Source organism: Pteropus alecto, unplaced genomic scaffold (assembly GCF_000325575.1).
Source record: "Pteropus alecto unplaced genomic scaffold, ASM32557v1 scaffold78, whole genome shotgun sequence".
NCBI lineage: Eukaryota > Metazoa > Chordata > Mammalia > Chiroptera > Pteropodidae > Pteropus > Pteropus alecto.
Window position 1 is genome coordinate 8,634,194 of NW_006443124.1, and position 16,801 is coordinate 8,650,994.

General features: G+C 51.4%; 1 protein-coding gene across 1 annotated transcript in view; it reads right to left on the bottom strand.

Annotated features, from left to right (window-relative positions):
• SLC25A48 (solute carrier family 25 member 48) overlaps window positions 1-9,401 on the bottom strand; it is a 36,817-nt gene extending 27,416 nt beyond the window's left edge. The window contains exons 1-3 of the mRNA XM_025040730.1: window positions 9,221-9,401; window positions 4,700-4,743; window positions 78-149 (exon numbers count right to left, since the gene is read on the bottom strand). Coding sequence (XP_024896498.1) covers window positions 78-149; window positions 4,700-4,743; window positions 9,221-9,314 — 210 coding nt within the window. The 5' untranslated portion in view covers window positions 9,315-9,401. The remainder of the gene's footprint in view (window positions 1-77; window positions 150-4,699; window positions 4,744-9,220) is intronic.
• Between the last annotated feature and the right edge of the window lie 7,400 nt (window positions 9,402-16,801).

The window sequence follows — 16,801 nt, forward strand, 5'->3', positions numbered from 1 at the left end:
GGAGGAGGGAGGGTTGCCCCGTTTCGTGAGAGGCCCTGGCAGGAATGGATCCAGCCACCCTCTGGAGGGGCACTTACACTCTCCTTCCTGTACACGGTGCGGATGCAGCTGAAGGTGTTCCCATAGCCGACCCCGGCCTGCAGGCGAGTCTGAGAAGAAACAGGCAAAGGTGTGAGACGCTTCACATCCCCACTGCCCCCAAGACGTTGAGCTGCCAGTACTGAGGCCCAGAGCAGGAAAGGACCAGCCCGAGGAGACTGAGCCAGGAAGGAAGACTGGGTTTCAGTCCTGGCCTGGATGGCCCTCTGTCCTCAACCTGCACTGTCTCCCTCAATGTCCCATTCAGACCTCCCTAAATACAGCAGAAACCCTCTTGGTCTGAAAGAAGAACAAAGGCCAGTTTGTCGAGCAAAAATGATGCTTGTTTGGGAACATATGTTCCCTGCCTCTTGAGTACGAAAAGGTAATCTGTCGCATGGATCTCACCAATCTTCTGTCCATCACTCTGCCTTCTAGATATCCCTGGGAGTGGTCTGCTCTTCTCACCTAGAGAACCCTTCATCCCTCACCTGGACAATGGTCTAGTCTCCTCGCCGGCCTCCTGCGTCCCCCTCACTCCTTGACACAAGTTAGACTGGTCTTTTCTAAACAGCAATGAGTCGGTTCTGTGTTGTTTAAAGTTCTCTGGTGGCTTCCTATCAGCTTAGAATAAATTCCACACTCTTTACCAGGGCCCAGGAGGCTCTGGGTGAGTGCCAGAGCCTGCCTCACTCCACCCTGCCATTCCTTCCATCCCCCTACCGCCGTACCACCATGTGGCACATGTTCAGTCCCCAGAGGATCAGCTCTTTCCTGCCTCCACCCCTGCTCCTTCCTCAGAAGGTTCTAACTCTAGCTGCTGCTCAGCTTTTAGTCTGAGCTTAAATGTTGCGGTGGTGTCATCTGTTTTCTGTTTACTTAGGGTTTATGGGGGCGCCTCCCCTAGGGCAGGGCTGTCTCCTACTTCCCTCTTGTCCTGGAGCCAAGTGGGGCCCTGGACATGACCCCTTGGTACTGGCCGAATAGGGGGCCGGATGGTGAAGGCGTGCTGTACTCTAACAGAGGCTGGCTCTGGTGATAAGGGCCATCGCAAGGACACAGAGGGTCTGAGTAAGCCCACAACGTGCCCAGGGCTCCCTTTACCCTGTTCTCAGAGGGTTCCGCTTCTTTTAAGAGGTGCAGCCTATAATTCTCCATTAAAACAGTTTCCCAGCACCCACGGCATGCCGTGCCTGCGAGGAAGGGGCCGTGAGGGCCACAGAGAAGGAAATGTGGGGCCTGCTCCCACTCCCGAACCCAGGGTCCTGAGAGGAGCTAAGGCCCAGGGTACAGGCTAATGCTTCACGCTCACAGCCTGAGCTCCATCTGTAGACAAGTGGAGAAGACTCTGGAAGAACACACATCATAAAAGTGATGGCCTCTGAGGTAAAAGTCAGGGGTCGTTTTTCTGCATTGAACTTTTCTTCATTTTCCATCTTTCTACAGTAAGCAGGGATTCCTTTGGTCATTTTTAGCTTATGTAATTAAAATATTTAAGTAGACAACTAATATGGGACTACATTCTCTTAATAAAAAAATGCCAACATTACATATAAAGCTAGAGTCTCCTTTGGCCCACCTCTCTCTCTCACCTGCCCTCTCCCCTGAGAGAATAACATGGCTAAAAGTTTAGCCATGTTATAGGCATTCATCTAAACAGTTTGATACGGCTGGAGAGCCAGAGGAAATATGTAGTACTCCTATAGGTATGATACATAAATGGTATTGCACTGTTTATAAATATTACTTTCATAATCGGAGAAATGTATTTATTAACTCTTAATCAATTTTACTGAGTTCTTATTTTACAGCAGCCACTGTTCCGGTCTTCAGGAATTCAGCAGTAAACAAACTCCCTGACCTCATGGAACTTAAACCCAGTGGAGTTGGAAAAGACAGTCAATAAAAAGCAATTCCCATGTAAATACGTGTGTCAGATGGCAGGTGCCACAGAGAAAAATTAACCACCCAGGACCAGAAGGGCTGGGTGATACAGAAGAGGCCCTGGAAGATGCTTCAAGGTAAGAACTGGGCCTTCGGGTCTTCTAGCCAAGCAGAACCACAGAGGTCTACCTTGGGCTGTGGCATCCCCAACCAGGGCATGGGTGTGGGCCAGGGTGGGTCAGGGCACAGGCCTCTCTCTGCCCCATTTAAGGCTGGCCTGAGGCTGGCCACTCTCCTGTGCTGGTTCCAGCCCTATTGGAGCTGGCCCTGGGGAGTGAACCCACAAAATGCCTGAGCCCCAGGAAGGATCACGTTCCCACTAAGAAGGGTGAGTGGTCAAGTCACTCAAACAAATGGTACATGAGGGCACGCCACCCAGATCACAGAATAGGTTCAAAGCCAGGGAGCAAAGTTCTGCCAGCTGTGCTAAGCACTTGGGAGGCGGCCACCAAGGCCAGCAGCACAGCTCAAGCCTCCAGGACCTCCAGCTACAACAAGAGCTGGCATTCAGTGTGCACCAAATGTATACATGGGGAAACACAGGACATCTTATAGAAGTTATCTCACTGAACCCTTCAAATGCTATGTAGCATGGATACTAGCCCTGTTTGACAGATGAAGAAAGCCAACTCCCTGTATTAGTTGCCTGCTGCTGCTGTAACAAATTACTTAAGGATTAAAACCATGCAAATTTATTCTCTCACAGTTTGCTAGCTGGTCTAAAGGCAGCTGAGCCCTGATTAGAAAGCTGGTCATACTGCATCAGGCCTAAACCCTAAATGTACCAGCTGTGCCAGGAGCCAGGTGAGAATATTGATCCTGGCTCTACTGCCACCAAGCATCCAGTGGCTGGCTCTCCCACCTGTGATGAGGCAGCCGCAGGCAGGGGAAGGAACCTTTGACCCAACTCAGCAGCCCAGGTCCTTCTAGCTTGACTCTCCCATGGGCCAGCCCTGGGACCTCGGACACATCCCAGCACGTATGTGCATCAGGATGGGAATGGCCCGCTCATTGCTCTATCCTCAGTGCCACAGTGATGATCTCCATGACGGCTGCCCTAGGAGGTATTCTTTGCCCATTTAATAAACAAAGACATCAAGGCTCAGGAAGGTTAGTGCTGTGCCCTGGTCACAGGAGAGTAGGTGGGGAGGCTGGGACTGGACTCCAGTTTATTCTGACTCCGAAGCTCTTTCTCAGTGGACAAGGACTCTAGAGAAAATGACAGTCAGAAGGCAGAAAGGAAGGAGGATGTTCTGGGAATAAACAAGGGCCCTGGGACACACCCCTGGGCTGAGTAGAGACTGGATTTTAGTTATCGGGAGGGTTTCCTCCAGTGGCTCCGGGGGCAGAGTGAAGAAGGAGAGCTCCCGCTTTTTCAGGTGACATGTGGCCAGACCCGGGATAGCCAGACTTGCCCGTCCAAAGAGGTAGTGGTAGCTCCAACAAGCTCCACCAGCTCCTGGCCAGGCTGGAGGTAAGGGAAGGATGCAGTCCCAGGAAGACACAAAGGTCACATGCATCAGGAATGTGGCTGTAAGGCTGCCCGGGGCAGGGGTTACACTTGCTTTGTCCACCACCAACACCTTGCCATCCCCACGGTGCCTGCACAGAGAAAGTGTCCAGTATACATTTGCTGTATGAGAAAAAGGCCGGGCCCGTATGAGGGGCACAAAGAGCCAGGATATATCTTCAACTGTTTAAGACAAGTAGGCTGACCTCTCCATGAAGAGGAGAGCAGGCCTAGGCCATGACCCAGGAGGGGGCCCCTGTTACTCGGGGAGGAAGACAAGGAGAAAGGAGATGGCCACAGCCACTTGAGAAAGGCCTTTGAGGTTTCTCTTGGTGTGCAATCCCTGCAGAGCTTTAGATGCAGATCTGGAAGTCACTATCTGTGGCCATGTTCTCAGGGTGTGGCTCTGAGTCCCACTCACCACTGGGGACAGGTGGCAGGGATGGGAGTGAAGTCAAAGATTATCTCTTCGTAGTGTCTCACTCCTTGATGCTTTAACTTATTATGTGACCTGAGGCAATTTCTACATCTGTAAAACAAGGAGCTTAAATGACCCCATGCCCAATGGCTTCGCTGGCTCCGGAGTCCCATCCCTTGCCCAGGTCCAGAGTCCTGCCCCGATGCCCGCAGCCTCCAAGGATTGAGTGCTAACCTCCCTTTTCTGGATTTGGATCTGCAGCCGCTGTCAGAAATCTGATGTGTCAGCATGGAGCCATGCCAGCCTTTCCCAAGTGGGCATCACAACGTGTCCCCATCTCAGTGCTTTCGCCAATGCTGTTTTCTGTGCCTGAAATAGCTTTTCTAATCACTCGAAACCCAACCTTAAATTTTGGGCTCAGATGCCACCTCACACTTGAAGCCTTTCCTGGTTCCTTGGTTCCACAGTGACTTATAGGAAGACACTCCCCAGTGCCTTGACCGCCTCCCCCACAGTTCCTGAGAACCTGGAGGCAGAAATGAGACATTCACAAAAACAAAATCACTGCCAAGTGATGAGGGTAGAGCCATTCCAAACCAGGCTTCCTGGCCCCACATCCCCCGAGCTGGCACAGAGAGCCTGCCCTGGGCTGGACGCTCCCTGGGGATCAGAAACAGCAGGCATAGTTCTGGAGGCAGACTCACTCCAGGCCCATTTCCAAGAAGTAATGACAAACATGGCTACTGTACCTTGACCATGTCCAGAGGGTAGCCGACAATGACACTGGCTGCACCTGTAGGTTGAAGAAGAATACTCCGTCACTCAGCCCCTGGACTCCTGGCTTGCACCTGCTGGTGCTTGGGACAGGACAGAGGGCTCAGGCTTATATTCGTCTTTTTAGTCAATGCCCAGTTGCCAGGGAGGACCCCCAATGTGTGAGGCACAGGCTCAGGCATTAAAGAAGGCAAGAGAAAATGAAGTAAACTAGGGATCTGCCTCAAGAAACAAAGCACCCCAATAAAGGGTGATGAAGATGCTGGGACACGTGGGTACCCACATGCAAAAGAATGAAGTTAGACCCCCTACCTCATATCATGTACAAAAATTAACTCAAAATAGACCAGACCTAAAAGGAAACACTAAAACTATAAAAATCATATACAAAAATAGGGGAAATCTTCATGACCTTAGACTTGCAAAAGATTCTTAGATACCAAAAACACAAGTAACAAATGAAAAAATAAATTGACTGTCATAAACAAATTAAAACTTTGTGCATCAAATTATACTATCAAGAAAGTGAAGACAACCTACAGAATGAGGGGAAATATTTGCAAATCATATATTTGGTAAGGGTCTAGTATCCAGAATATATAAAGAACTCTTAGGCTTAATTTTTTTTTAAAATATGGGCAAAGGACTTGAATAGACATTTCTCCAAAGAAGATATACAAATGGCCAGGAAGTGTATGAAAATGTGCTCAACATCATTAGTCACTAGGGAAATGCAAGTCGAAATCACTAGATTCCCAATCACACCCACTAGGATGGCTATAGTTTAAACAAAACAAATCAAAAAAGGACAATAACAAGTGTTGGGGAAGATATGGAGAAATTGGAGCCCTCATACATTGCTGGTGGGAATGTAAAATGGTATAGCCACTGTGGAAAACAGCTTGGCAGTTCCTCAAAAAGTTAAACGTAGAATTACCATCTGACTCAGCAATTCAACTCCTAGGTATATATCCAAAAGAAAGGAAAACAAGCTCTCAAACAAGTACATGTACATGCATGTTCATAGCAGCACAATCCACAATGGCCAAAAGGTGGAGATAGCCCAGATGTCCATCACTGGGTGAATGGATAAATAAAATGTGGTGTATCCATACAATGGAATATTATTAGACATAAATAGGAATGAAGTACGGCTACAGGCTACAGAGTGGATGAATGCTGGAAACATTATGTAGATGATAGAGTCCAGACAAAAAAGGTCACATATTGTATGGTTCCATTTATGTGAATTATCCAGAATAGAGATGGATCCATAGAGACAGAGAGCAGATTAGCAGTTGGGGGAGGGGAAATGGGAGTGACTGCTTAAAGTCATGTCCAGGGACTTCTTTGGACATGAGGAAATGTTTTGGAACTAGACAGAGGTGCTGGTTGCACAACACTGTGAATGTACTAAATGTCACTAATTGTACACTGTAAATGGTTAATTTTGTTATGTGAATTCCACCTCGAAAAAGGGAGGAAGGCGAAAAGCAAAAACCCAGAAACTTTTCAGTTACCTACAGGTTACATCTGTACCCCTCATATTTAGCGTGTGTAGGTGGGAATAATATTAGCACCTACCTTACGGTTCCATTGTAAGAATGAAATGAGTAATGAATGTAAAGTACCATCAGAGAGCCTGGTACTTATAGGACGTTCAAAAAGAGATGCTATTGCTATTGTTTTTTATTTTTTAAAAAAGGGGGGCCTCTTCCAAAAGGTGATGGATGATCTGGATCTTTGTACAGAAAAATGCCCATCTGCCCACACTCACAAGGACTGCACCATTTTGGCAGGAAGCAAGACCACCCTGAGTTCACGTGGATTAAGAAGCTCTTGTTGCAGAAGAGTGACTGTGAGATTGAATCAGGAGTCATTCTCCTAAGACAAATTCCCCATCACACTGGTGAGAGAGGGTCTCTGCTAGCAGGTGAGGGGGGCCTAAAATACTAGATATTTACAGGGGTCGAGAACCCAGCTAACCCCACAGCAAACATTTCCTTGGTCTGGAACCTCCAGACCCCTCTCAGCTCCTCTTTCCCACAGAACTGGACAGAGGAAGAAAGGTGATGGGCAGTGGGCAGCGGGAGCATTCACTTCATAAGAACCCCTCCCAGCAGGGGAAGGAAGGAGTCTGGTCCTCAGGCCCCAGCTGCTGGCCCCCTAGTGAGTGCCTCCTTCACTAAAGGCATCCCTCAGGCCAGGGCAGCACCCCAGATCCAACCTTGGACCAGTGTCTCCCTGCTCACTCATTGGCCCACCCATGTAAAAGCAAAGATGCAAGGTAAGACATCAGACTATCAGGTCAGTGGTTTCCAGACCTTAAAACTTCACTAACCAGTAAAATTTCAAACCAAATGTGAATTTTGTTTAAAATGGTGAAATTTTATCATGCAAGGTCATCAAGAAAGAAAACAGCTATAGATGAGTACAGGGGTTAAAATGGCCCTGGTACCAGACTGCCCAGGTTGGAATCCCAGTGCTCATGCTAGATGCATGGCCTTGGGCACGTCATCGGATTCCTCTATGTATCCACTTCCTTACCTGTAAAACGGGAATGTAATAAAAGTAGCTACCTCTCTGAGGTTATGAAGAAATATACATAATCAGACACAAGATACCACATACTTTATAAATACATTTATATAAAATGTCCAGAAAAGGCTAATTTATAGAAAGTAGATTAGTGGTTGTCCAGAGGGAGAAGGAGGGGATGGAGTTTAACTGTAAATGGGCATGAGGGATCTTACTGGGGCGTGAAAATGTTCCAAAATTAATTTATGGTAATGGTTGCACCACTTGGTAAAGTTACTAAAAATCATTGAATTGTACACTTGAAATGGGTGAATTTTATTATATGTAAAATAACCTTAAGAAAGTTGTTTTAAAAATATACTTAGAGCACTTAAACAGCATGTGGTACCCACTAAGAATTGACTGCTACTACGTTCGTCATCATCTAATAGAAAAAAAAAATGGTTAACATCAACAAAGTAAAAACAATTACAGAATAAGGGACAATCCACTACTTGCTGTGTGAATTGGGGAAGGTCTCCGTGTTGTCAGAGAATTCGAACTCCTCTGACAGCCTTATCTTCCAGGCTATTTCTTAAACCAAGCCACTGGCAGCCCTACTGACCTTGGTCTGGCTACTTAAGGAAACAGCTGAGGGAAGGCTCTCCCTTGGAATGGCTGAGGGGTTGTCCAAAGACAGCCTAGAGATGTCCAGTGGGCCTCCAGGCACAACCCCCTGGCTGGGAAAATTAGGAGACACAGGTCTCAATCCAACCCGAGAGTCTGTGCCAACAGAACTGCCCACCATGAAAGGAACCACCTCTGCTCAGAACGGGTGAGAAGCAGGCACCCTGCAGCCACCTGTGGGTGGGCAGCCCTGGACTCCCGCCAGGCGGGAGGGGCGCCCCAGAAGGGGAAGAATCCGGGATGCTATCTAGCTTGCTGCTCTTTTGCTTTTGTTTTCCTTTTCCTACAAATTTCCTGGTCTCCTCCATACTTAGAATCTTTGGTGGGGCACAAACATGCCATAGTCTCTGCCTCTGCACCTAAGTACTTTATCTGGTCTTTGGGGAGAGGCTGTGTCTGCCGACATCCTGATGGTTCTCTTAGATGGGGCCAAAAGAAATATTATTTCACATTAAGTCCCTCAAACCCTCCTCCCACGCCTCCACCAAAGAGCTGCCAGAAGAGGAAAGATAGACCTATTGGGAAGAGAAGAATGGAGAAAGTCCCTCAAACCCTCCTCCCACGCCTCCACCAAGAGCTGCCAGAAGGGGAAAGATAGACCTATTGGGAAGAGAAGAATGGAGACGCAAGGAAATGGATGAAAGTCCTGACCAAGCAAACTCATCCCGGGGCCGGCAGAGAGAGCTCCCGAAGCATAGTGCCACGAGAAGGGACCTGAGAGTTGACCGGGGCTGCAGACAGCAAGCGTTCCTCTCTCCGCTCCTTCCAGCCAGGGCGCCCCCTAAGACCAGCCTGATCACAAAGTCGGCCTCCCCATCCTGCTCCCGGGGCCAGAGGACAGCGCCACCCTCACCCACAAGTTCCTGCGAGCCACGTCCCCAAATTCAGGTGCGCACCCGGTCACCGAAAGTTGTGTAAGCGCCGGGACGCTCCATTGGCTGTCCGCTTGGACGTGTGGCTTAATCATTACCGGATCAAGCTCCGCGGAATCTAACTTGGAGGCAAATCGGAAGCTCAGGTGAACCTCTGTGAGGCTCGAAGAGTTTACTCGGGCGGCAGCCGGAGAACGCAAGACCCCTGGGGCGCTGTGCTTCGAGCTCTGCCCGCAGCAGGAGGCGCGCACCGCGCGGGCGGGAAGCCGGGGCGCAGAGCAGCCTGCCGGGAGCCCGGGGTGCAAACTCGGCCCTCGCGGCACCTGGCCCGCCTCTCTCTCTCTGCCTCTCAGGCCCGGGGGTCTCCCGAAAGCACTCACGCCTCTCAGGGGGGGTCCCTCCCATCCATGGTGGCCTCACCTCCGATCCAGCCTGCCGCAAAGTCTTCCAGCTGGAAGCTGCCCATGGCCGGGGCCGCGGCGCCACGCCCGCCCGGAGCCGGGTTGGTGCCCATTCAGCGTGTGCGGGGCATGGCCCCCGGGAGGGGCGCGCCGGGGAGGGCCGCGGAGAGTCGGAGCGCACGAAGGTCCGACGCCAAACCGGGCGGCGGCGCTCACCTCTCCCCCGGCCCGCGGGCAGCTGACAGCACGCCCCCAGCGGACCTTAAAGGCGCAGCACGCAGGCGGCGCGATGGTGCGCCCCGCGCCACCGCACTCCCCGGGCCCCGAGGCGCCAAGGCCAGGAGAGGGTTCCCTGGGCCCTCTCCTCTAACGGCGACCTCTCTCTTGCCAGCTGCAGAACCTCGGCTCTGTGGGGCGAAGGTGCTCGCCCGTGCCTGTAATTATTCACATTGCGTCTGACACTGGAAATGATTGCAGGGACATTTTTGCAAAGTTCATTCATTACAAGAGGGAGGAAGGGATGCTTTATCCAAGGTCGGGAAGTAGATTATTTACCTGTGAAAACACATCCTCTTTTGAGCTAAAACAGTGCTGAAATAATTTCTAAACAAATGTCTAACTATCAACTAAACCAGAAGTTCTTCATTCTCTGAGGAGCTGGTTGAAAGCCATGGACAGTTTTGCTACAAAGCATACAGGACATACAACTTTCCATGCCAGTTTTAAAGGTTAGGGACACTTCCCTGGCTGCTCCCCACACCTCCCCGTGGCACCCAGGTTTCAGAACCCACCTATTCACAAAGAACTGAAATAAAATGTGGACAGTGCCCAACCCAAGGGTAGACTACAAGCCAGCTCTAAATAAATATCAGTTATTAATAACATCCAAGATTTCCTAAACATTGAAATAATGCCCCACTTGCTGTCCTGGGCTTACTCCTCACAGCAGCCCTGTGAGGTGGGTGTTATCATGACCTTCATTCCTAGGTGAGGAAAATGCCTGTATGTTTGGTGTATATAATGTGTGTGCATATCATATAGATGTGAATCTTTTAGAAAACTGGCCCAAATTAGGAGATGAAAGTCATCACACCTAAGTTGTAGGCTCATCTGGGTAAGGACAGATTTCAGCTTATTCCCAAAGACTTGACTGTCACAGTGGAGAGTTCTGGGGAGACCACACCCAGAGTCCAGAGTCCAAGGTCCTGACGCAGCCCCTGCTGAGGGCACACCCGCCAGGTGGGAATTTCCAGAGCCCTAAAAACTCTCCGCCTGGCCCTGGCCAGGCCTTCGGGAGGGGTGAGGCTAGGTTGGAAATTTCCTCTGAGAGCTGCCTGGGCGGAAGGTCCCCATGGCCAGATAGCACACTGTACCTCTGGAATTGCCTGCCTTGCAGCTCCCAGAATCCACAAACATTCCCCCTCCCCCAGTGCTCTCTCCCCAGGCCCCTACACCCTGCAGACATGCAGGCCCCAAACCCTGTTCTGCCATCTTGGCTGAAACACTCCCTACTGCCCCCAAACACACGCACACGCACACCCCAACCTCTCTACCTGATTGCTTCAGACAAGCAAATGGACGTCAGAGCTACCTTGCCCTGAGGATGTCTTCAAGTTCATGCTGAGGGCTTTACATACAGCCCCACTTCCTCCTTGCCGCAGCTGTGAGTACACACCACTGATGGTCAGTTTTACGTGTCAACTTGGCTAGGAGACAGTCCCGGGTGATTCAATCAAATACTAATCTAAGTGTCGCTGCGAAGGTGTTTTGTAGTTGTGGTTAACACCTGCAACCAGGTGACTTTAAGTAAGGGAGCTTGTCCTGGATAATGTGGGTGGGCTTCATCCAGTCAGTCGAAAGGCCTTAAGAGCAAAATAGAGATTACCCTGAGGAAGAGGAAACTCCCCCTACGGAAACACATGCCTGCCAGTTTCCAGCCCGCCGGCCTGCCTTCCAAATTTCGGCCTTGCCCAGCCAGACCCCACAGTTATGTTACGTACATGTGTATCTGTGTACCTTAGAGATATTGCAAATTTGGTTCCAGACCACTGCAACAAAGCGAGTCCTAATATTTCGACTGGTGGAGGGTCTTGCCTTCAGTTTGTAAAAAATACACCTGTAAAGAGCGATAAAGTGAAGTGCAATAAAACTTGGTCTACCTGTATCTCCTACTAGTTGTTTCTCTAAGAGAAACCTCACTGTGTTCACCTGTAAAACAGAGGTGAGGAGACCAAGTTTCTGTGAGGTTAAATGAGACCCTGTCAGTCAGGAAGTATCAGCCCTCCGCCTGTGAGGTGGTGGAGGTATTCTAGGGACAACCTGGAGTTTGTTCTTGTTCCCTCTGATTGCCCCCCACCCCACTTTCCTGTCTAGATCCACCTCCTGAAATGCAATTGGTGGGATGCACACACCTCCCTGGGACTGAGCGGATGCTGCTGACCCCAGTCAGCCGTGCACTCTCTCTTCCCTGTCCCAACCTAGGGCAGTGATGCTTATTGCCAGCCCAGTTAGGTCCCACTCAGCACCTGGAGCCCACAGGGTCGTGTCTAACTTTCAGAGACAGCTCTCCAGGGACCTAGCTCCCTCCAGGCCCAGGCTCAGCCACACTATCCACCCTGGGACAGCCCAGAAGAGGGGCAGTCCTCTCTCCCTTAAAGCCTCTGTCTGTAGGTGTGCCCTGCAGCCAGTCTAGCTGGCAGTCCACGCTCACAGGGAGCATGGCCTGGCAATGGGGTGGTGCTCGGGCTCCAGTGGAAGCTCCCTGGCCTCCTTCTGAGAAGGAAGATGACTCGCTGTCCTCTGGTGTCCTGCTAGTCTCCAGCAGAGACACACCATGGCACTCAGGATTGCAGAGAATGATGAGGGGTATGGCCTGGAGGAAGGAGCCTCTGCTGGGCCTGCTCTTCTCCCACCGGCACATCCATGTCACATCGTCTAGGCCATCACGCAGCAGCTAGGCCAGCCAGGCCTCCTTCTTCCAAAGTGAGATGGAGTCTGACTACTGACGCTTGATCCTAAAAGGGCCGAGGGGCCTGCCACGGAGTTGTGGGGTCCCCGGGCTGTGCCCAGCCATGCTCAGCAAAGGTGCTGGGACACTCATGAGAAATGGAAGGTCTCCAAAGGGTAGCTCTTTTGTGAGTTCACCATTGGAGCAAGTCTGTAGGTAGGAAGCTGCTAGTTCGCCAAGGCCCCCCTTTAGGAGGACCACCTAATGAGTACCAGGCAGATTGTCATTCCCTCAGTCACGTGTCAGCATGGGACCAATAAGAAAGGTTCTGAGTTGGCAGGCAAGGTCCTGAGTTGGCAGTGGCCCTGGCAGCCCCTGGACGGCCTCCTGAGCCCAGAAAGCTACTGCTTGTATTGCTAATGAGCTGGAGCTGAGCGAGAGTGGGCTCTTTTCCAGAAGGAAAAGACTGGACTCCATCTCCAAATGTGTGCCATGAATCTGCCCATGAGACACACTGCCAGAGGGAGGTTTGCAGCTTCCTCTTCTTGCCTTTCTCAAGGCCAACTTCTACCTCCTTCAGGCCTAAGCTGAAGCATCCTTTGCACAGAGGCCTCTCCAGACCCCTCGGTCGAGGTCAAGACCTCGCTGCCCCTCTGGAGGCATCCCTGCTTCTCCTGCCAGCCCTCGCCGTGTGGGTCCTTTTGCAATGCCCAGGGATTCAGGGAGGGTAGGCCCTGTCTGATGTGCATGGCCTTGGGGGCATTCTCAGCCTCCGCCGCAGAGAAAGTGAACAGTAATTACTGATGATCAAGTGCAAATGAATGAATGAAGTGGGAACACACGCATGCGCTGCCTTCTCTGGGCATTTGTACCTGCTGCATCACAGCTGTGCTGGCCTTAGGTAATGGGAGCCCTGAGGGCCCTTCCCCAAGTCTCATGGGAAAACAAGGGGCATATGGTGATTTTCAAGTTTCTCGTTTGGGGCAGGATTCCTTCTTTTATTGACAATTCTTTGAGAAAGGCTATTCAGAGCATGTTCGGATTGTAGTGTTTCCAGCACCTGCTCAATTTGAAGCAAACAGAGACGGGTGGTGTTGAAGTGGGGGCAAAGCAGCTGCTGGGAGACTTGGCTGCTTAGCCTCTGCTTCCAGTGCTGCTGACTCACCTTGGACAGGTCCACACTTCAATTTCCTTGTCTTTTGAAAGGTAGAAATGGGTCTGTCTCTTAGGCAGTCCAAAATTCTGGGCCATGGAGACATCAGCTGTGTGTGTCTTGTCAAGATATGCCAGCAGAGGGCGCTGCTGTATAGCACTTGCGGCTCTCAGGAGGGAAAGACCAGCTTGGCTGCCCCAGAGGGAGTTCTTTCTGGCTCTTTTGCCAGCACTGGGCTAGCAGAGTGAGATCAGTATATACTTGGGCAGTGAAAGAGGTGCTGACCCAGAAGCTTAGGAGGAGCCCGAAGGTGCCAGAGTGGACCTCTGAGGAGCTTGACAAGGACCCATCTGAGGCTTCTTGGGAACTATATGTTTAGAGGAAGAGCACCCCAGCAAAGAAAGGTGATACCCCCAATCTCTTCACCTGCCTGGATTCACCAATGCCTCTTTTCCACCTCAGGGCACCAAGTCGGTCCAGAGCTACATGCTCTACCTACAACATCTCACTGAATTGTGAGGCAAGTCCCCATTTTACAGATGAGAAGAATGAATCTCAGGGAGGTTAAGTGGTTTCTCCAAAGCTACACAGTAAGGAGAGGATTAGAGATTCACACCAGGGCCCAGCTCTTAACCAAGGCACTGCCTCCTGGCCCAGACTCAAAGTAGAAGTGACTTCCCCAAAAGCCCTTGCCCCCACCCAGTCCTTCTTCATAAATGTCCTCACTTCGTGGCCTCAGTTTCTCCATCAGTGAGATGGTGTTAACATTTGCCGACTGCACTCGTATTCTTAGGGCTCCTGGAGCAGATGCCACAGTGCTTGGGGGGACGGGAGGGGATGCCTCTGTCCTCTCCTCCCTGACATGCTCCTGCAGGCCTGGCTGGCTCTGTGCATGTCTGAGAACAAGGAAGGCCTGGCCCTCCTCAGCCTTCTCCTCTCAGCTGATAGGCATAAGTGGGCCGGTACTTAGGACAAGTGGCAGCTGTGTGGGTCAGGGGACCAGGAAATCTGGCTGGGGAGATCTGGAATTGAGGGGCTTCTGTAGGAGAAGGGTGTGGGGTGAGGGGTGGAGGGAGCCATTGCAGCTCTGGAGGTCACTTCTAGAAGCCCCTGCCAAGCACCTCCTGTGAGCTAAACGTCCCGGGACGCAGCGAGCTTGCAATGCTGGAAGTGAGAGGGGAGTTCGTGCTGAAGATCGTCCGCCCCGCACTCTGCACGCGGCGGGCGTCCATCATGTGTGCATCAGACATCAACTGCTGGGCTCTGGGGACGGACCAAGAAACCTCACGCCTTCCCGACCTGAAAAGAACAGAGGCCAGAAAGGACAGTAGAGACAGAGTCTGGTCTTAAAAAAGATGAGTTGGATTTTGACCCATGGGGGTAGCAGAGGGCACGGTAGCTGGAGGGAGCAGCCTGTGTGACGCCAGGTGTGAGAAAGCAAGGGAGCCCGAGGAGCTTCACTTGAAAGCTGCTGTGGGAGCGGATGCTGAAGCCGTGGGGCCTGACAGGAGAGGACCTCGGCTTGCACGGGAGGGCCGTGATGTGACTCTGTCGGCAGGGGCGTCTGCTTCTCACGGGCGGTTTTCAGTCCTCCTGCTGATCCGCGAGTGGATAGGAGACCCATCTCAGGGCCGACTACAACTCACCTGGACACACCTTCCTGGACCACGCTGAGGTGGGTTCAGGCTCCTTACAAACCAGCCTTTTCTCTCTATGGGGATGTCAGGGGAAGCTGAGGCCAGCACTGGTCCAGCATGTCAGAAGGGCCGTGGTCTCCCTTCCACACCTGCCTGAGGACCGGCAGGCCACCCTCACCCAGGTACAACCACACTTAGTGGCCTCTGAATGCCCTCTGGGTCCAGGTTGGGGACAGGACTGGAACTTGGGCGGGCATCAGTAACTGGACCTATCAGTACATTCTGTTCTAAGGGACAGACCAGGTCTTCTCATTTGCTGTGGGTCTTTGGATACCCTGTTCCTTCCAGGCCTCAGTTTCTCCATCCAATAAAAGGCCAGACTTAAGAGCCCACACTTTGAGGAAAGAGGCTGTGATGAACCCTCATCTCTGAACCCCCAAACCACACTGCTCTCTGCTCCAGGGCCAGTGTGAACATGGCAAAGAACAAACCTCTTGTTTTTAAGAGAGGAAATTTTAAGGGGCTTCGAAGACATCTCACTTTTGATGCAAGTACGGAGAAGATCGAATTAAAGATCGAAATCCTCAAACCATATGAATTAGTTTTTCTCCAAAATAGAGATTTCCTAAGTTAAACCTCCTGTTTTTAAGAGAGGAAATTTTAAGGGGCTTTGAAGACATCTCACTTTTGATGCAAGTACGGAGAAAAAAAATTAAAGATCGAAATCCTCAAACCATAGGAATTAGTTTTTCTCCAAAATAGAGATTTCCTAAGTGACGAAAGCTGTGCCCAGGGAGAAGGCTCGGGAGAACCAGCATTAAATGAGGGACAGTTCTACTTGGGGTGCGTGGGGGGCAGAGGGATGTTGCCCACTGCCCCAAGCCTCACGTGGTTTGCTGCAGCCGGGGCTCCTGGCAAAGCAGCTGGGCTCCAGCTCTGCTTCTGCTGTGACTTCATCCGGCCACGGCTCTGCAGTGGCACAGCCTGAGGCACTCCTCCTCCTCCCTCTGGCATGCTGGCCTTGCCCTTCCATCCAGGCTGTCCAGTGACCACGGCGGCCTCGTTGTCCTCCCATCCTCCTTCCTCCTCTCCTTCCCCAACTTTAGGCTCCATATAAGGAGAATGTGCCCCCCTAATTGGTGCCTCATCCATTCGTCCAACAGGTAACGCTCGAGTACCCACTATAGACTAGGCATTGTGCTGGGTACTGGGCACGGCCTTCTCAGGTATAGTGTTATGCTGCCTCCCCCTAACCTCCCGACCCCAAGTCCGGGGCCTGGCTTGGTGAGCAAGCTTTCTCTGCGAATCAGAATTTGGCAAAATATCTAACCTTGGAGCATTATGTTAGCCAGTCTCCAAGATGGCCCTCAAACTTCCCTCCACTCAGGCCCTTGTGAGGTCTCCTTACACACTGAATTGTAGCTAGTCTGTGTGACCAACAGAGTATGGCAGAGCTAACGGTGACTTCTGAGGACAGCGAGGGCCCAAGATGCCAGCTCCCACACCGAGCCCAGACCCGGCCCTGTGGGACATGAGGGACCAGGCCAAACCTGCCTCCCCTCCAAGAGCACAGCCAAGGAGTCTTCCAGCAAGGACATCAATGTCTCTTCCATCACACCTCCAACCCCAAGTTGGCTGCCCATAGGGAAGTCATAGGAGTGGATTTTTTTTAGAAGAAATTCTTCAATGTGACAAGTACGACTGACTGATCTCTCTCAACTTCCCCATCCTCGGAGTGGGGAGCAGGTGGGGGCTGAAGGGACAGAAATCCAGCTATCAGGGGTGTGCAGGTCAGAGGAAGGGGACATGGAACCGGCACCATGGGACAGAGTGGCTGTGAATGTGAGACACACGCGTATGACT